The sequence below is a fragment of the Canis lupus genome, chromosome 17, assembly GCF_003254725.2.
Source record: "Canis lupus dingo isolate Sandy chromosome 17, ASM325472v2, whole genome shotgun sequence".
NCBI classification, from domain to species: Eukaryota; Metazoa; Chordata; class Mammalia; order Carnivora; family Canidae; genus Canis; species Canis lupus.
In genome coordinates, this window is record NC_064259.1 from 40,006,289 (window position 1) to 40,028,027 (window position 21,739).

At 39.7% G+C, this 21,739-nt stretch overlaps 1 protein-coding gene across 1 annotated transcript in view; it reads right to left on the minus strand.

Moving 5' to 3' along the window:
* Positions 1–7,913: 7,913 nt before the first annotated feature.
* KCMF1 (potassium channel modulatory factor 1) overlaps positions 7,914–21,739 on the minus strand; it is an 81,418-nt gene continuing 67,592 nt past the window's right edge. The window contains exons 4-7 of the mRNA XM_049095351.1: positions 19,677–19,778; positions 16,791–16,965; positions 13,862–14,144; positions 7,914–10,112 (exon numbers count right to left, since the gene is read on the minus strand). Of these exons, the coding sequence (XP_048951308.1) occupies positions 9,851–10,112; positions 13,862–14,144; positions 16,791–16,965; positions 19,677–19,778 (822 nt within the window). The 3' untranslated portion in view covers positions 7,914–9,850. The remainder of the gene's footprint in view (positions 10,113–13,861; positions 14,145–16,790; positions 16,966–19,676; positions 19,779–21,739) is intronic.

Sequence of the window (21,739 nt, forward strand, 5' to 3'; positions counted from 1 at the left end):
CTGGACCTTTCCCACTCTAAGCTTTAATTCCAGAGTTCTGTTATCCAGGGTTTAAAAAAAATTTTTTTTAAGATTTTATTTATTTGAGAGAGAGAAAGAGAGAGAACGAGCAGGGAGGAGGGGGCAGAGGGTGAGAGAGAAGCAGACTCCTTGCTGAGGAGGGAGCCCAATGTGGGGCTTGATCCCAGGACCCTGAGATCATGACTTGAACTGAAAGAGGACTTAATCGACTGAGCCACCCAGGCACCCCTAGGCTTTATTTATTTATTTAAAAGATTTATTTATTTATTTATTTATTTATTTATTCATGATAGACAGAGAGAGAGAGAGAGAGAGAGAGGCAGAGACACAGGCAGAGGAAGAAGCAGGCTCCATGCCGGGAGCCAGACGCGGGACTGGATCCCGGGACTCCAGGATCACGCCCTGGGCCAAAGGCGCCAAACCGCTGAGCCACCCAGGGATCCCCTTCTAGACTTTTTAAAAATATATATTTTATTTTTGGGACGCCTGGGTGGCTCAGTGGTTGAGCAATTTGCCTTCAGCTCAGGGTGTGATCCCAGATCCAGGGATTGAGTCCTGGATTAGGCTCCCTACGAGAAACCTGCATCTCCCTCTGTCTGTGTCTCTGTCTCTCTCTGTGTCTCTCATGAATAAATACAATCTTAAAAAAATAAATAAAACTATTTTATTTTTAAGGAATCTCTACACCCAATGTGGGGATCGAACTCACAACCTCAAGATCAAGAGCCACACTCTACCAACCAGGCACTCCCCATTCTCCAGGTTTTCCCCAAACTTCACCTTTAACTAAGCTTGATTTCAAGTGTCATCCATTATCCTTTTTGACACAAAATTGTGTATCTCTTGGTCCTCACCATGAATTTCAAATTTTTAACCTTTGATCAAGGGATGCCATCTTTTTACCTCTTCCTCCTCTGGGGGAGCAACATCAATAATCCAAAGAATTCTACAAATTTCAGACTGCTGCCCAGAATGAACTGACCAATTATTGCCCAGGACTTGCCTCCTAGTTCAAGCATGATTGGGGTACTTTTGAGGTGGGACAGAGAACCTTAAGATAATGAGCTAAACCCTAATTTTTTTAAGATTTATTATTTTATTTTTAAAATATTTTATTTCTTCATGAGAGACACACACAGAGAGAGACACAGGCAGAGGGAGAAGCAGGCTCCATGCAGGGAGCCTGGATGTGGGACTCCATGGGGGACTTGATCCCTGGACCCAGGATCACGCCCTGAGCTGAAGGCAGACGCTCAACTGCTGAGCTACCCAGGTGTCCCTAAAGATTTTTTTTTTTTTAAGTAATCTCTTAACTCAATGTGAGTCATGAACTTCAAGATCAAGAGTCGCATGCTCTACCAACTAAACCAGACGTCCCTAAACCTTAATTTCTTTTTTTTAAACCCTAATATCTAATACTGAAAATTCATATCAATTTTCATCATTCATTATAATCTTTGCAACCACTTCTACTTTCCACCAATATTATTCCATTCTTTCTCCTGATTGCCATCTTTTATGGTTGGTTACAGAATTTAAAACAAGCTGAGCGTTTCCAATACTTTGTCAAACACTGCCCTAAATTCTACCTGAAATACCTCATAACAATGTAAACAACGTCTACCTGATAGCAGAAAAATAAGATGTGAAAATCAGGATTTGTTGCATCCTTTAAGAAATCTTAGGGTCTCCTGGCTGGCTGAGTTGGTAGAGTATCTGATTCCTGATCTTGATTTTAGGAGTTCGAGCCCTGCATTGGGTGGAGATCACTTAAAAAAAAAATATATATATATATATATAAAGATTCACTGAAATATGCTAAAAGTGTTATTAAAACATACACTCCACCTCCCTTCCCAGACACCCTACTTCATAGCCTCAACCACTGCAGCCCCAGGTTAAAGTGAAAGCCCTTGTTTAGGCTAGATTCTGTAATTGTGTAATTTCCAATGCTTTTTAAAAAAAGATATTGGAAAAAAAAAAAGATATTGGGATGCCTGGGTGTCTCAGCGGTTGAGCATCTGCCTTTAGTTCAGGGGGTGATCCCCGAGTCTAGGGATCAAGTCCCACATGGGGCTCCCTACATGGAGCCTGCTTCTCCCTCTGCCTGTGTTTCTGCCTCTCTCTGTGTGTCTCTCATGAATAAATGAATAAAATCTTAAAACATAAATAAGTAAAAAAGATTTTATTTCTTAATGATTTTATTTATTTATGAGAGAGAGAGCAGGGGGAGGAGCTGGGGGAGGGAGAAGGGGAAAGAATACTGAGCAGACTCCCAGCTAAGCCTGGAGCCTGACTCAGGACTATCTCACAATCCTGAGATCATGACCTGAGCCGAAACCAAGAGTTGGACGCTTGACTGGCTGAGCCACCCAGGTGCCCCTAAAAATTTTATTTTTAAGTAATCTCTACATCCAACGTGAGGCTCAAACTCACAACCATGAGATCAAGAGTCGTAAGTCCTACAAACTGAGCCAGCCATGTGCCCCTCCACCATCACTTTTTTTTCTTAAGACTTACTTATCTGAGAGAGAGAGACCACTAGTTGGGGGAGGAGCAGAGGAGGAGAGAGAAGCAGATTTCCTCTGAGTGGGGAGCTTAGTGTGGGCCTGGATCCCAGCAACCTGAGATCAAGATCTGAGCTGAGATCAAGAGTCAAGGGCAGCCCCGGTGGTGTAGCGGTTTAGCGCTGCCTGCAGCCCAGAGCGTGATTCTGGAGACCCTGGATCAAGTTCCACGTTGGGCTCTCTGCATGGAGCCTGCTTTTCCCTCTGCCTGTGTCTCTGCCTCTCTCTCTCTCTGCATCTCTATAAATAAATAAATAAATAAATAAATAAATAAATAAATAAATAAATAAATAATCTTTATAAAAAAATAGTCAAGAGTCGGAGGCTCAACTGACTGAACCACTCAGACACCCTTCCATCATCACTTTTAATCCTCTTATTACCTGGAAGCAGTTAGGTGTCCAAAAAGGGAAAACCAACAACAACCAAGAAGCCAAGAGGGACCCTGAGAAGGAAAAACATTAATAAGGAGCAAAGCCTTTTCCACTCTCTGGTCCTAGGTGGGACTCATATCCATGCAGATGAAGAAATTCTGCAGGCTCTTCCCAATTCCCTCTTTCTAGTCTCACTTGTCCTATGAAGTTGTAAGTAAGTGTAAGTCAGAGTAGTAAGTATTCCAAAGTCCTTTTCTGGACTGAGGACCGAGGCCACACCTCCACCTGTCAGGCTCAGCACCATCTTCTTGGTCATCCCAAATGACATCGGCAATGGGTCTTAGGGTAACTGGGGTGGGTCCTGAAAATTCTGTAGGCAAACATGACTAAAATTCAGGTGTCACTGGAAGCATTCATGAAACACACACACAGAAGACAGAAGGAAACAAGAGAGGAAGCAGAGAGGGACAGAAGTAAGATATTCATGGGGTGCTTAAAACTACAGTAATTCCCTATGGGACAGCTCAGACCCTGGTACCACAGATGTCTGAGTCTGTTGTTGGGCACTACTTACCTGTTAAGATGATACAATATAGCCATTGAAGTCAAGCTCTGTTCACATGAATGAAATGGAAAATGATGTGTATAGCACAAAGTTTATTTATACATGTACCCATGAATATATTCAAATCAGAAAACACAGAAAAGCTGGGTGGCCAAGTGATGATGTTATAAAAGATAATCCATATAAGGGTTCAGTGTAGTCTGGGAGCCTGTTCTAATGTCTTTAATTTATTCTAAAATACTACTGTATACTCAAGTGTGATATTTTCCAAGGTAGCTTTAATTCTAAGAGAAGTCAGCTAACAAGGTGGCTGCCATCCAACTGGGCCACAATCCAGTGGCAGCTCCAACATGCTCTTTTGCAATTCAACAGACTTTAATTAGCATACTGCATAGCCAGAATTTTTTTTCTAAGATTTTTATTTTTTATTATTTTTTATTTTTTAAAGATTTTTTAAAAATTTTAAAAATATTTTATTTATTTATTTATTCATGAGAGACACAGAAAGAGGCAGAGACACAGGCAGAGGGAGAAGCAGGCTCCATGCAGGGAGCCCAACATGGAACTCGATCCTGGGTCTCCAGGATCACACCCTGGGCTGCAGGTGGCACTAAACCGCTGCACCACCGGGGCTGCCCCAAGATTTTATTTTTAAGTAATCTCTATACCCAACATGGGGCTCGACCTCACAACCTCAGGATCAGGAGTCACATGCTCTACTGACTGAGCCAGTCAAGTGTGCCCCCCACTCATGGCAAAATGGGTTTTTATTGGTGAAACTAGAGTCTTGTTAATTGTCATGACAGGCGGTCATAGGCAAAATTAAAGGCATTCAGGACTGGTCAGAATACTTTACATGACTAGGGTAAGAATCCATAAAGTCTTCAGGGCCTGGAGATAGTGGCTGAGGCCTGCTTCCCAGTGACCTGGTCCACTTGCTGATTTAGGAGGATTACAAAATCTTACCCTAGGAATGTGGTTGCTTCTACCTCAAGTAAACCTTTTATGTAGGGTGTGGTCAGAACATCTGAAAGAAAGGTTGGGAGCTCATCTAACTTACAGAAGAGGATGTCCCGACTGTTTTTGTGCCAGCTTTGCTATTAAATGCAGACTGATGTTTTATGTATACAGAATTCTAAATGTGCTCAAATTTAGCAGCAAGATTTAAAGAAGTAGCTCATACACCAGATCAGATCAGACCCATGATCTACCCAATACAACAGGCTTGGTGACCCTGAAACACACCTGGTTGGGACATGGAGAAGGGCTTTTAGGAAATGGTTTCTGAAAAATTCTCTTACAGGGAAATGTCTATAAAAATTGCAAGTTGTAAATGATGCTTAGACTTAGATCAAAGCTCTGTACCTACGGAGAGCTCAGAAAGTATGAATGATGAGAGAGGGCAGTGGTAATAGCAGTTTATGTAGACAAGAGGAGTCAACAAACCACAGGCCACATCCAACTGTCTACAAAGGAAACAAAATGAAGACCAGGTCCCTGGTGCTTTGTAAAGGATTAGTAAAGACCTTAGACTAGAAGACAAAAATTGTCAGTCTTGGTCTGAGGAAAGCAGCCCTTAGAGGGGTTTGTGCACACGGCTCACTGAGGTTTTCAAATGTATGCACACTCATCAGTGTCCGTGCACAATCTGTATGCCAAGAAACAGTCCCAGGGACACAAAATCATACTTAAGGGTTGGTGGTTGTTGTTTTTTAACTGAATGACCTTTTACAAATTGCTGTAAAGTACAATTGACTTTGTAAAAATTGAGGACTTGCAGGGAGCATCCTACTTTGTAATTTGAGGAACCTAAGTAGGGCACAACCCACCTGGTAACAAGGGACTAAAATGCTAATGTGGATTTTAGCGTCTGGGCCAGCGTTACTGAGAGATGAATCAGCTTTCAATTTTGACTTTGTTAACTGAATTGAGGAAGTGGCAACAAACGTCTGTATACAAGATGTGCTGTGGGGTTCCTTAAATAAGAAACTTCTCTAAAAAAAATGGAAAAAAAAAAAAAAAAAAAGGACGCCTGGGTGGCTCAGTGGTTGAGCATCTGCCTTCGGCCCAAGGAATGATCTCGAGTCCCGGGATCGAGTCCCACATCAAGTTCCCTGCAAGAAACCTGCTTCTCTCTCTGCCTGTGTCTCTGCCTCTCTCTTTCATGAAAAAAAAAATTAACTAAAAAAAATATTTAAGGAATTCAAGCTCATAGATTTATTTATAGAACAATTATTTAAACAGAGACAGGCCGATAAACAGAAGAACCAAGAGTTACTGAGTACTACTCAAAACAAAGCATCGCTTAAATGCTGAGGCATGGTTGAAGGTGATGGATATAAAAAATTAGGTTTTTATCCTACTCTGAAAAACCAGTCACTCAACAGGACTTCGGGATATTGGGATGAAATTATTCAGATAAAGCCATGTTTAAAGCCACAGAATTTCATACTATGGCCACAAAGAGCAGAAAGCCTGCAAATTGCTGCTCGTCCTGCATTCCAACCCTAATGTCTTCCCACTCCAAGCTGGAGACAGGGCTTCAGTTCCCACGCCCCAGGGAGAGCTCTGTGGTGGTTTTAGCATGTCTAGTGGAGCTTTACAAAGAGCAAAGAAAAGCAGGACCTTAGTGCCAGCATTAACACCACTGTTAGCATACAATTCTGGGAAACTTTCGGAGCTAGTGTTTACTTATTACTGCACATGAAATAAATTTTGCATGTGCCTCCAAAACTGTGTTAGCATAGTATTTAAAAATACGGTATGTATATACAGTAAACACTGCTGTAAGCTTTCCTCTACCAAACAGATACATTTGTTGAAGAGCTTTTAGTGCCTACTCCTCTGTTTCTTGGGTTTTCTACAGTCCAGTTTCAGAGGGCTGTACTAACATTAGCCTCCAGTCCAGTTACATTAGACTTCTTACTGAACATTTTTCATTGGCAGGGATCCTACCCTTAAGACCTTTTTTCTCCAACCGCCTCCTTCGACTACCCTTCCTCTTGATCACCTACCTCCCTTTTATTTGCCTTTAAACAGATAATGGGATGAAAATAATGTGTTACTTCTGTTATTGTAATAATGTATCTGCTATCCTCAGCTACATTTCTTTGTGGCCATAGGGAGAAGGGCTTTCTTTTATATTGCCTGGGTCTAATAAATGGAGTAAGAATGGACTACTCTGTTACTAACAAACCTGGGTTCCAATTCTGTTTTTTTTTTTCTTTTAAAAAATAACAATACAATCTAAATACAAATCCATCTATTTCACTGTAGTCAACCAGAGAAATCGAATCTTAGGACTACAGTTATAAAAGCACAGGTATTTCTACTTGTTCAAAATAGCTGAAACATTTTAGGAAACTTCATGAATGAAAAACCTGAGGAAGTAATGAGGTAGATAGATTCTACATTTCAGTCAAATTCCAAATTCCATTGTTGTCCATGATGAAATATCCAGGAGTGTGAGGTCTATTGCTAATCTACACACAATTATGGCTTAACATGAACTACTCTGGGCTTCTTAAACACACTGTGTGTTCTATTCCATGATTCACACAGAAATAGAAACAAGTATAGTTTCCAATATTCTCTGTAGGTCTCCTTCTTCCCTTTAATTTTTTTTGGGTTCTCTATGAGTCATGACATTAAACCCCTAGAACACTGAGCAGAAAGACTTAAATTATTTCCAAGCAGGAAGTAAAGACAAGCACTAGAGAAAGAATGCTTCAAACTTATACCCTAGACACTCAAAACTTAACAAAAACCCTGCAAAAATCAGGATCTGATCCTTAGAAATCTGAAGGTGTAGTAATGACAATGATATATCAGTCTTGTCTCCTCTACATCAAAATCTTCGTATTGACTTATATTCAATAAATCCAATAGTATGTTAATTCAGAAACTAAAGAAAAAGGACACAAGAATTTGAAGGGCTTAAATATATTTTTTATATTGATAGTCTGTGTCTTTCTACCCTAAAATACATTATTATTGATTACATACAGGATGAGGTGAGGTATTTGTAAAATATCTGGTAAAAAATAATTAATATACAGTATTCTACATGAGATGGAATCTTACGAACCTTTAGGTCTGAAGTGTTCAACTGATCATCTAAATCGAACTGCCCTGAATGGACTTACAGTTGTTCCTTCAAACCATGTTAAAAAAAGGAAGGATCTTACATATTCCCAGAATTTGTGCAGAAAAGGAAAGCACATTATTGGCAATTTCTGTTTCTCACATCCAAAGTAATGCATTCACACAAAATCAGGACCTCCACGTTTAGCATAAAAAGGAAAAAAAATCCTGGGTTGGAGATATAATAATATCCCTGAATAAGAGTTAGGCTAATTCATCAACAGCAAAGAAATTCAAGTGATCAACAGTCTTGAAAATGCTTTATTGAAATGTGTGACTTATGTGCAGAAGATGTGTTTGAAAAGACCACAGCTTGAAAACTGGTTTTTGAAACGTCTCAACGATAAAAAAAAAAAAAGAAAGAAAGAAAGAAAGAAAGAAAGAAAGAAAGAAAGAAAGAAAGAAAGAAAGAAAGAAAAAAAAGAAAAGAAAAAAAGAAAAGAAAAAGAAAATCCCTACTGGATTTGACTTCTAGTATAACCAGAAGCCTGGTGTAAAATTTTCCTTTAAAACATTTTCCATCACAGAAACTAAATAAAACAAAGCTGTTATATTTGGAAATTGTTCGAGTCTGAAGTTTCAGAGGAGGAGAAGCAACAGTTTTTAGACATGTGGGGTGACTTCTTTTTTGGTTACATTTGGACGAACATGGACTTCACAGTTCTCAGAAGAACACCGCAGGGCATTCAAGTCTGTATGCTTGTCATGGTGGAGGAACGGAGAGAAACACAGATGGGAAAGGAAAAAGGATGACAGGAGAAAGAGAGGAGACTTGAGAAAGGAGAACTGGAACACGACATGATTCGGTTAAGTCTAGTTATAAATTTATCAGAAGCTGTGCGCACCTTTTTTAAAAGTCCTAAATTTACATTCCAAAAACTGCCCCCCGACCCCCAAACCCGCTGTCCCTGCCTTGGAGCTATTGTGAAAGTCTATGCACAAAAACTGAAACAGAAAATAAAAAATATCCCAGCCCCTCCAAATCCCCAAAAACAAACCCAAAAAAGCTGTACATTTTTTTTTTACAGATAGGATTAATAATATAGGCATATAGGTGGCATGATTCAACTAAAAGGCTTTACTTTTTATGCCAGAAAAAACCCAATAAATAAAAAGGTGCTAGAGTTAGCATTAAGAATTTGGTTGTGATATACTGACAAAACCTGGGAAGGCAAATCCTCAAAGCTCCCCTGATCTGATCTGTCTCAGCAAACTATGAAGCAAGTACATAAATAACGCAAAATATGATTGAGAATGTGAGATTTTTCAAAAACAAAGACAACATAATTCAGGTTAACTTTGTTGAACAGTGAATAAATGAAATTCATCTACACCTGAATAAAACATATTTAACAATTGAAAAAAATTTTAAACAACCACAACAAGTAAAAACTTTCAACACATATGAACAGGATTTGTTTCTAGGGCACACAAACGCCCTGCAGCAGATTCCGACAGTCGCTTTACTGGTGTGTCTTCTACAGATGAGTTAAAGAGACAGGCTGAGCTCCACACAGGTAGGATGACTAACAGGGCGACAGGACAGCCACACAGGGCAGAGTGCGACCCCTGGCTACGACCCCCAGACTCCGCTGCAGAGCTGGCTTTGTGCGTAGGAGGCACACAAAGAAAGGTGACTCGGGCAGACATTATTCAAAAGCTACTTTGCCATGTAACTCTTCTGCCGTGTAACCATTGAATAATGCTCAGGAAAGCTTTGGGCTTTTATGTTTGTTTAAGTTTTACTCCTTGTATTTAATTTTTTAAATAACAAGGTCACTAAAACTCATGCACGCTGCAAAAAACCTCATGCAGTAGTTAAGGTAAACCATCCAAGCAGTTTTTATTCATTAATATTCATAAATACACACAGCAGCTTCATTAGAGATTTCAATTTTCCTCTTCAGTTTGAATGTGGAGTATTAGGAGAGCCTTTTGCATGTCAAGGTACAGGAAGCAGAGATCACCCCTGCACTGCTACCTACATTTACCTGCTAGAAGTAAAAATTAGTTAAGTGGAAATGATTATCATATATATTTTCTCTCTTCCTTTGAATGTACACAATGTAACAAGAGTGACAGACCTGAAATTACAATCACCAAACAAACCCAAGATAGTTGTTGTCCACTTTCATTGGCAAATACAGCACAGAGGACATTGTCTGCGAATTGGGATGTCATCAAAGAGGAGGTGGTGGAGGCTCATTTCCTTTATTACTCTCTTTTAAATTTAGGTTTTCTAAAGCAACATCTAAAGGCATAATATCTACACAGCCCATAGCACCAAAATCGGCCATCTCCCCCCGTTCATCCTCGTCGGAGGACGAGCTCTCTTCACGCACTAAAGTAGACAGAAGGAGCTCTTGGACAAACAGGCTGCGGTCTGCGCGCTCACTTTCCATGGACTGGCGCTCCGTTTCAGACATTTTAGGATCATTCAACCTGCGTAAGTTAAAAAGAAGAGATCTCGTGGGTAAAATGCAACGAACAACAGCAGGGCTGATTTCAACAATGTCTCGTCCTGTGCCAGCTTTACAGGTGGCAAAACTCAGACCCTGAGACAGTGTTGGAACACTTGGCTCTCATCTGTCAGCTTCATTGTGTTGAGATGAATTCCCCACACCTGCAGCAACACTGTTACCCGCAGGTGCAAATCTATGCTTCTTTAACCAGGTTCAGTGAGAAAAAACACACCGAGACTTCTCACACCCCCTCCAGAAAAAAACAGTGGCAAACATTTTTCTGAGGAGAACAAAATTTCTAATAGGTAATATGCTTGGGGATGCAGTGATTTCCTAATCAGAATGTCACCTGTGGGCAGTAAAGAGAAGGAAAGGAGTAACCCTGGTCACAAAAACTAGTGACTAGAACACTGAGCTGAAAAAATCCTCAAAGTTCCTTTGAGTTTTCTATTGTTTGCATCTAATCCCTCCCAAAATGAAGAGTTGTCCCGAAGCCTGAGAGGGCAAGAAAACACACATGGGCACACCGCGCACCCCCTCCACTTCTCCTACAGGGGAGTGAGGATCCGGCTGGATTAGCGGCCCAGGGGGCTCATCTGCTCCACACACTCAGGAGACCTGCATGATGCTGGGAGACTTGGCTCATCCGCATGAATACTGAACAGATGTGAAGAGCTGAGTTCTTGTTAGTAACATGATAAATGACATAAGCAGAATTCTGCTTAGTTTCGGTTGTGATTTTATTTCTCTACATTTTTAGTGTCAAGGAAAGAAAAGACAACTAGCTGGAGCCCTGGGGGCAGGAAAAGTAACCAAACGCAGAGAAGATGGTGACAGTGCAAAGACACCCAGAGCAGGCATGTGCTTACAGGTCCCGGTCCCAGAGAAGGTACACTTCAAGCCCACGCTCTCCCATGGACAGGCCCCGGCTATCTGCTGTCCTACCTAAGCTGAAAGGCGCAGGGGCATCCCAAAATAACACTATACACTGGGCCCTTACTAAGGGTCAGGCTCTGCTGTAAGTGCTATTTGTATATATTATGTCTTAACTCTATGAATTAGGCACTATTCTTAACATTTTACAGGAAGAAGAAACTGAAGCAGAGGTTAACAGACACACTCAAAATCTCCCAGTCATTAAGCTCAAAGCCACTGAATGATTGGATCTATGGCTCAGAAACAAACAAAAAGATCTAAATTTCAGAACTTAAAGAAAGCAAAAGAATCTGGAAGGTAATTATAGAAAGCCATTAAATCCACACTGAAAGGAAATGACTGATGATATACAGAAGGCTGCCTACACAGTGAACAAACCAGACATATACGGGCTGAGGTACCCAACCCTTTGCAAGTCATTGCAACAGTACTAATTGTCTGTTTGGTTTTTTAAGATATTATTTTTAAGTTATCTCTACATGCAATGTGGGGCTCCAATTCACAACCTCGAGATTAAGAATCTCATGCTCCATCAAATGAGCCAGCCAGGAGTTCCCCTCCCTTTTTAATGTATGCTCTACAACCAATGTGGGTCTTGAACTCATGACCCCAAGATCAAGAGTCACATGCTCTACAACTGAGCCAGCCAGGCGCCCCATGTGAATTGGGATGCCCCATGACATTACTGTTTTTACTTTAAGGAAATAACAGAGAAAATATTTCACTTCCGAAAAGCAATAAAATCTGGTACTAGGGCTATATCTCCGAATGGGCCAAACTTTGTTTGGGATCTAGAAATAACTGCAAAGCTTATGAAGATTTTCAAACTGAGTTAGCAAAACTAGTTGACTCCATCACCAAAAGACTGAAATCTGACATAAGCACTGAAACAAACACTTTTTCAAAGGTCAACAATTTTGGATCCCAAAGAAATTGTTTCTCCTCATGAATTCCAGGGCAATGTGAACAGGAACTGTCCCTGGTCAAAGAAGCCAAAGATAAGACTTAGGTCCTACATATATCATGCAATGGCTTTGTGACCAAAATCCAGGCTTTTTCTATGGAAACACTGCAGCCTTGAAGCTCTCCTGCCTTGAAGATTCATAATGCATGCTGATCTATTTACAGTTCTGAGATGCCCAACAGTAAATAAACTGCTTTTGCTAATCTTCCCCAAAATTATTCATCAGGAAAAAAAACTGAACATAAGTAACTATACATGTTCCTTAGAATATATAAAGTTCCAGGGAATATTTTTTGGAAATATTGCCTAAGGTAAATCATATGAGCCAGCATCAGATGATACAATGAGAGATGGGAAAAGTGGTCTTGCAAATTGCAAGGTACTGTGTTATGTGCTGTATCAGATGACCGAAAGGGCTCTTCAAAAAGCTATAACCAAAATCCAAGGAAGGCAGCTCAACGAATGGCTACCCATACCATGCCCTGGGAGCTGGGTGTCTGATAGAATAATGACACAGAGAAAAACCCCAAATCAAGCCCACTGAGTTTGGAGCTAAAAAATAGAATGGGTCAAGGGTGGGAAGATGTCTTTTCCAAAGACATTCATTCCATCCACAGGTGAGTGGACTCTTTGTGGATATATACACTGTTAGTTCTATTTGTGGTAGATTCCTCCACTTCAAACTTCCTCCTTAGATCCATAACAAATGATAATCATGGGAATCATTAATTGGGCCTATATTATATGCCAGATACTGAGCCAGACCATACACATACCAAAATTCCATTTCATCCTTAAAACAATTCTCTTTTCCATGCGGCAAAGCTAAGGGGCCAGCAATGACAGAACTGAGGTTAAGAGAAGTGAAGTGACTTGCCAAAAGTCCAAACTAGTAAGTGGCAAACCCGAGGCTCTAGACAGACGTCTACAAACATTTTTTATTCTGCATTCACATGTTATTTACAACTATGCATATGTACTACTGTACTAATATTTTTAAAAGTATGATATAAAAGAAATACACAGAGAAACAACATTGTCTTCAAATATCAGTTTGAAGATAACCAATACATTACACTCATCTTCTTCACTTCACAGTTTTTTACTTAAGCCCAGATCAGTCCAGGTTAAGCCTAAGTCTACTCATTACTGCTTTTTCGAAAATCCTTTATATTCTTAAAAGTCACATAAGACTCTGATAGGCTTGGGAGAGGAATATATTTAGTGGCTAATGGTAGTTTTCAGAAGCTGGTAACTCTATTCCACCCAGTTGTGTATACTGTTTTTTACACCATGGTGAACTCTTTAAAAACTGTTACTTTTGTTTGTGGCAAATGTAAGGCTTTAAAACCTTTGGAAATTCTCAGGAGAAAACCACTGTGTTATGAAATCCTCTCTTGTATCTTTTAGTATTTCATAGCTAACTGCAATTGGCAAAAAAAAAAAAAAAAAAAAAGGGCAATGTTAATTATGACAGTAAATGTACTTCATGTGTCCCCGAAATGTAATGATATGGTGTCCCAGTTTTCAATCCTTTAAGGTTTTGGTTTTATGGGCAATATAAGGGAAAAAATTCACATTAGATAATAATTTACTGTTGAACAAGACCACCAGCACTCCTACTTTCTCTAAAATAATCATTACTTTTCATATTCTTGGGGAAATACTGAATATGTAATTTTGATTAGATTTAGGAGTTTTAATGGTTTGATCAAACCTCGAATCTTCAAGAACAAATACAAGGCACAACAAAAGAGAAAAGATCATTGCAGACTGCATAGTGCTAATAAAACACTCCTCAAACAAAGTTGTACTGATAAATAAACTACCTTGTTAAAAGAAATTGGGAATTCTGGATAGTTTGCTGACTGCTTTCTGTGTTAGCTGTGTTGGTTGTTGCTGTGGATTGTGTGATTGTAGTGGTGACACTGCTTGTGTTAGTACGCCGGGTTGCGTTGCGTGCGGTCTCCAGTTGTTGTCGTGCTGCCTGGGCATGCTGCCGTTCCAGCTGCAGTTGCATCTGCAGTTGTTGTAACTGAGAAGCGGAAGGGCCAGAAGAATTAAGCTGTCCTCCTGCAGAACGTCTCACTCCTGATAACTGAGATAAAAGCTCTGCCAATGGAAACGAAGGTAATTAACATCTCCTTAAATACTGTGGAAAACAAAATGCTGAAGATCACTCTTTTAGAGGAATATTAGAAATGATTGTCAACAGACAGGTATCCATGGCAACATAAAGTTTCAGCTTGGAGCATAATACCTTTTATTTTTATTTGTCCATTTTTAAGGTAATCTCTCTGCTCAACATTGGGCTTGGACTCACAACCTTTATTTTTTTTATTTTTTGGACTCAACCTTGAGATCAAGAGTTGTATGCCCTATTAAATGAGTCAGCCAGGTGCCCCAAGAAGCTCAATACCTTTTGTTTTATTTTATTTTTTAAAGATTCTATTTTTAAGTAATCTATACTCAACATGGGGCTTGAACTAGTTGCATGCTCTACTGACTGAGCCAGCCAAGCAGCCCTCAGAATCTTTTAGAATGCCTCCTGGAGGCAGAAGCTATTGTGTATGGGGAATGCAAATACATGACTCCACATACAATTATTTTTGAAGTAAAATATAACAGACTGTTGCTTAATGGACTAATTTAGCCATACTTTCTCTTAGTATTTAAAAAAATTTAAGTGGATTATCTGATGGTCTGATCCTAACATAAATTCTCTCAATACAAACTCTGTGAAAGCGGGGATCATGTCTACTGTTTATGATATTCCCAGCTCTTAGAATGGTGCCCAACACACAGTAGGCCTTTAGTATTACTTAACAATTGAATGATGATCAAAATTATATTTAAGAGGCCTGAGTCATTTCTTTCCTTTTCTTTTTTTTTTTTTAAGAATTTATTTTTTTTTTAAATTTATTTATTTATTCATTCAGAGAGAGCGAGAGAGAGGCAAAGACACAGGCAGAGGGAGAAGCAGGCTCCATGCAGGAAGCCCGATGTGGGACTCGATCCCGGGTCTCCAAGATCACACCCTGGGCTGCAGGCGGCGCCAAACCGCTGCGCCACTGGGGCTGCCCGCCTGGGTCATTTCTCTCTGTGACTCTTTGTACCATTCACCTTTGCCTTCTCTCTCTGGTACTTTCTGGTATTGCCATTTGACAGTACCAGAGTACCACTGGCGATACTCAGTAAGGCTGAATGGCTCCTGACTGGACAGCTTAGTTAGTGGCCTGTTACAATCCAGACGCTCTTATTTCAGTGAGGTTGTACTCATCAAGAGCAATATCCTATGTCCCCAAGTTCCCATCCAGGTAAATTGCAGGAATTGCTTTCTCCCGTCTGTGTGTGTGTGTGGGGGAGTCCCTCCCTACCTCACTTCCATGGAATTGATGATGGCTACCTCATAGACATTTCCTGGCTGGCAAATGCTCTTCATCATTAAAACTCATTAACAGGGTACATTTATGTTTTCTTGCTCACTATTGCTTTATACCAGGGGTTCTTTTTTTTCTTTCTTTTTTAAAGATTTTATTTATTTATTCATGAGAGACAGAGAGAAGCAGAGACAGAGGCACAGGGAGGAGGCTCCCTGCGGGGACCCCGGAATCATGATCTGAGTCAAAGGCAGACGCTCAACCACTGAGCCACCCAGGTACCCCTATCCCAGGGGTTCTTATACCATTCTTTCATATAGTCCATCACTAAAATAAACAAATTTTCACTGACAGAAAAAAACTGCATGGAGAGAATCTCTCACTTTTGAATTCTGCTTCTGGAAATTAACTTTTAGAGCTTGCTACCAAAGACAGCATGTAAATATTCCCTTTGGATGAAGAAATATTTTTTTAAATATCCAAAATTCAGTTTATAGGGCTTACTGCACATTCAAATGCCCAAAGCACATTTAGAATTAAGATTTTATATCTGTATGTCTGTACATTTCTAAGAACATTTTATGAGTAAAACTGTTCCTAGTTGGTATCGCAGATGTACACTTACCAGGGTTTCAGCATGTTCTGCAAGATGCATCACAACTTGCAGATGCATATTGTACCACGTGCACACATTTCAGAACTTATGCAGGCTTTCCAGGGTCTCACCACCTGGCTGTGCTTGGTGTGTCTTATAGCCTCAGGCTCTTGTGATCTCTGACCTTATATTTTGACTCTACTACTGGCTTCCTCAGTTGGCCATGTATTAGACTCATGGACTTGGCTATGAACTACATGTTCAAATGTTTTCTTCTTTTTTTTTTTAATGTTGTTGCTTTTTAAAATAAGATTTTCCTAAGCTATTAAAATATTTACTTTTCAGTATGTTCCCTAAGCATACAGTTCTCAAATCAAGGCAAGAACAGAGAAATTCCTACTCTACTTCCTTCCATGAGAAAAACATAATTCTTTAGCTTGTCCATTAGTCTTAGCATCCATGTGCTTGTGGAGGTTGAACCATGGAATTCTGGAGGTCTTTCAACTCTGAAGTCTTTTATCATTTTCTGGAGTTTCAATGGAGGCCACGAATAGAGAACCCAGAGCCACTTCTTATTATCTTCTGCTCTAAGCACTTAAAGAAATGCTAGAATGAACTACTATATATTATCTACCTTTACCAGATTTTAGACTTATAAAATGTGGGGAAATTCTATGAATACAGAAGCATGATGAGAGACTAAAAACACAAAATCCACCAAAAACTTTTAAAGGGAGGCCCCCCTCCCTGGCCATTTCCTTTACGAACATGAAACTAACTTACCAGCTATAGGGTCCATGGCTTCCCTATTGCTTGGAGAATATGAACTCTGAGAAGAAGAAAGTCCACCAGTAGAACTGCTAGTAAAGTGCATGTTTGATCTACGAGCACGAGGACCTCCTAATCCCCGGCCAGGGTGAAACATTCTACGTACATGTCGAACACCACTCGATTCATCATAACTCCAAAGTTAAGAAAAGAACCCAAGTATTTCACAGAAAGAAAAAAAAATCACTTGAGCCCTTGCTAGATAGACATGCAGATTTCCTAAACCATAAACATTTAAAAACAGCACATTCATTTAGAATGCAAATGTTACAACCATATCTATGAGGGCTATTAACTCTAAAAAAAGACACTCAAATATAAAGCAATGTGTGTGTGTGTGTGTGTGTGTGTGTGTGCGCGCGCGCGCGCGTGCGTGTTTTTAAAGGGGAAAAAGGTTTTCCAGGGAGGAAGAAATTTCTTCTTAGGCTCCAGCTACAATAACCAGATGCGGTGAAAGGTGCTGTCAGGTCAGATACCCACGTGAGGCATCTCCTTACTCTGACCTCGGTAAAGAATATCATATATGTTCATATTGAAGTAACCAGAATTAATAAGCATCATTTTTAATATCTGAGGAAAGCTGTACTAATCAAATCTCAATTATCATCTGTAAAGAGAAAGGAACAGTACAAATAATTTAAATTCAGGAGTAAAAGATTCCTTTTGGTTATTAATCTATCAAGTTCTTCTTCAATGCTGCTAGAAGACAGCAGACTGGAGTTGAATTTCTTGTATAGGTGGACACACAGAGAGTAATGCCACATTTCTCAACAAGTCACATATGCAGCAGCCTCCCCCATCTCCTACAGCTAACTCAAACTAAAGAACATCCCGAATAGCAGACAGCTACCCAAACTCATGAAGACAATCTTGCATTTCCACGATGGCCAGCATGTGGGAAACGCCAGCTATCATTGTAAAAGAGACTTCTCTTTCAAAGCAGCACACAGAACATCTATAAAGTACACAATAACTTTTTGCTGGCTTCCCAGTTCATAGCTGATGAGTTTGGAGTCATTCAGGGACAGGCTGAGTAGCTCCATGAAGCCCTCAGGTGCCACCAGAATGTGCACATCTCATCACGGTACTCAGGATCATGGTTTGGGTTCTACAGAAAGTGATGTTATGATCATTGTACTTTGTTTTCAAAAAGCATCTGGGTATCAAAAGTGCACTTTAGGAAGAGTTCCATCAAAACAGTTTAAAAGAAAAAAGTTCTGATGCTTATGAGGCTTCGAGAGAAACCACTCCCTCATGACAAAGTCACCATACAGTAGCACCTGAAGCACCTGAAAAATCAGTATATTTCCAGTGTTGAGTGCAGTGTAAACATTTTGTTTTCTAGAACCTCATGGTAATACTTGTTAGGAATCTAAAATGTAACATATGCCTTCTCTTATTCTTAATTTTGCATAATTTCATTTTCTCTTGATAACCAGAGATTCTTATAATTTCACAAAAATGGATATAGATGACATGGAATATGGATAACAATTTCACTAGAATTCCTTGAATTTGCTGAAAAAGTTCAGGATAACAGTTTGGCTTTAAGTTATTTGCCTAGCTTCTCCATGAAGATCAAGGGAAACAGGGATCAAGCATAACCCTCTGGATATTGTTGTAAGATTCTTTTATATAAAGTATGAAGCAACTCAAAGACTTAAGTATTTGTTTGACCATCTGGGTTTTCTTATTCTCCTAAAACACACACACACACACACACACACACACACTCTCTTCATTATGCTTTCAGTGTCCTCAGCACTTAGGAGAGAGGAAAAGTGGTTTCCTCTGTTCAGTGAATACTAGCCCTTTGACTGGCTCTTGGCTCAGGTCTGACTGACATTCTAATTTCTTAGGTTAGTTCTATGTCTTTATCTTTCCATTAGTTTTCTCATTTTCCCCTAACTCCGAGGGACCATATTTCCAGTTAGAAAATGAGGAACCATATAAGCAAGGGAGAGGAGCTGTGGGTCAAGAAAATCATCGAACCAGTTTCTTCCTCAGTAGGACTAAGGTTGAATTATGATTGCCAGGAGGCAATCAAAGGAATCAGAATGAAATCTGGCAAAGAGAAAAGTTGTGAATAGCTCCTGAATTGCTTTGAACTATAATGAACACTGACATCTTTACATGAAAACAGACCCCTGTTGATTGGGGATAGTCTTAGAAAAATAATTCGTAACTTGAAACAAGAAGCACAGGGTGTATAAAATTAATTACTCTGGTGGGCCGCTAACCTCTTGAAGATTATATGGAACGTCACCAGCAACTGCTGAGAGATAGACTTGCAAAGGGGAAGCAGAAAGGAAAGTAGGGAAGGACTTTGGAGCTGGATCTGACCTTATGCTGTCCGACTCAGACTGGGCGGGGAATGACTCTCCGGAGAAGAGGACTCCAAAAGGGAAAGCAGCCCCAACATGCATCCCCACTCATAACCCACCTGTAACAGGGCAAGGCAAGAGGGCACAGGGAGAGAATGCAAATAAATTCTCTTTATATTTACTTAGATTTTAATTTATATTAGCATCTTCCTCTTTTGTAATGAAAACACCCGGCTGAAAACTTTTAACCTAGTCAGTCTTTTAAAAAAAAAATGACTGTAATGGAGTGAAGATGATGAGCAAGGCAACTTTCACTTAATGAGCGTTGTTCATGTGACAGTCATAGCATATAAAAAGAGAAATAAATTGTATCTCAACACTGAATCATTTTTAGGAAAGGTCTAATAAACTAAAATAATTTGGAGGTTAGTTTTCTTTGAGTATGTTGTCCTTAAAAATAATCAAAGTAACAAACATTACAAACAACTCTATCCCTTCTTGCCTCTTAAAAGGATATTAAATCTCTAGGGGCTCTGTGTTCAAGTGTAAGATGAGCTGCAAAGTCATCCGTGACATGATTAGGATCGCCTCCAGGTAATGCTGCACATATTGGACAAATCTGAAATGAAAGTAAAGAAAGCAGATTTAACAGATGAATATTGATCAGACATCTTTCTGGATGAATATTTTATAACTGAGTTTCAACCAGGCAAAAACACAGTAGAGATCCTGAACTCGTAAAAAGTAATGGAGGCCTGAATATGAACTACAGCACATCCACACCGATACTTACACCTAAAACAGACAACCTCTCAGGGTCAGACACAACAGTTCTAAACAAACAGCTCAAACTCGAACTCTGGCAAAGCCTTCCAACAGCCTGGCCAATGCATTTGCACGGTCTAGCAAAAGACCAAAAAAAAAATTATTATAATATATATATATATGTGTGTGCGTGTGTGTGTGTATATATATAAATAAAATTTAAGATGTACTATTTAGTGCACATTTCCATCTAAGTTCAGTCTTGAATGGCAAAGGTGGAGACATGAGCTTCCCCAAGTAAGCTAGATTTGAGGGCCAATCTTCAAATATGACAGCAAAGCTTTATTAAAACACAACTATACAGAACCAAATATTAAGACAATGATTACTGATAATATGCAAATGTGCTCTATAAATTCACAAATAGGGTTTCCAAGGGAAAATGGTGGATGGGAGACTATTTTTAGAACTTTATTTTCCAGAGGAATGGGAGGTGGAACAAAAAGCCAAGGAGTAGAAGACCAACTTCCCGTAAGCCTTTAGGGCAAGAGATAGGACAAAGCAGGAATAAAATGGTATGTACACAGGCAGAGCTCAGGGAAGGCTTCCTAGGTTGGGAATACTGTTTTTGAAACAGCAGTTTCTTGAGAAGTGGTGAAATAGGACAAGAAGGGAAGAAATGAAGAATGAAGAACTTTCAGAGGAAAGGCTATTTTTTTTCTAGAAATCCAAATCTAAGAGTGGTAGTCAAGCCTTGAAGTATGAAGAACTTTAAAGAACAGAGCCCAGAAGAAAGGTCTGATGCAAAGGAGTACAACCAAGGGGAGCCCCTGGAAATGTAGAGTTTTAAGCTTATGTCTGCCCAGGGATGAAAGAGCTGAGGATAGGTATGTGATTCATCTTGCCAATACATGTGTTGTGTGCCTCAATTCTTTCACTTGCAATAAAAGTTCAGGTACTCTGTTGACCTTGCTGCTTGGTCATGGCAGAGGAGAATGGCACTGGAGATGGGGAGGCAGGGGCAAGAGGAGACTTGGAAGGCCCATACTGGGATACAGAGGAAAACAAATGGATTCTCAGAGCCTAAGCCAACACAAATCCCCATCCTCTCGTGACTAGAAAGTAGGAGTCCCCTGAGAGTTTGACTCTGATTTGATCCCAGTTCCTCTGATGCTTAGTCACCTGTCCTGATTATATCTGCCTCAGGAGTCTGAGAGAGAGCCTCAAGAAAACTTCAAGATGCTTATAAGAAATAACATATAAGCATGACAGTGTGCAAAAGAAGTAGGGGGGGGGGTCACATAGGAATGTGCCTGCGAGGGAAATGAAGAAAGAAGCAGATAGTTATGTGTGTGCCTTTCTTATATGATGCCAGAAAGTTTGTCACATTCTTGCCTTTGTCAGAGAGAAAAACAATTGTATTTTGTTCATAAGTGTACTGATTTTTTTTTTTTTTTAAGTTTACTGATTATACACTCTCTTTACTGGGAATTTAGGTTTTACTGTATCACTCCCATGCTGTAACACTGCAAGGCGGTGTCTGGTACACTTATTTTATTTTCTGTGTGTTTCTGTCTTGCCTAGTTAGATTGTCAACAGTTTTTGAGAAATGCAGGACAGTGTGATTTGTTTCTTATTTGGGAACTGTGACCAGACTTGCTTACAACAAAAAGACCAATAGGTTTGGAGAAGTAGAAACAACCACCAGTTATTAAAAAAATCAAACAAATAAGCCAGCTTAGATATTTTTGAGAATCTCCATTTGGCAACACTTAACAGGTACTGGACTATTTTATTACAATACCACAGATTGCA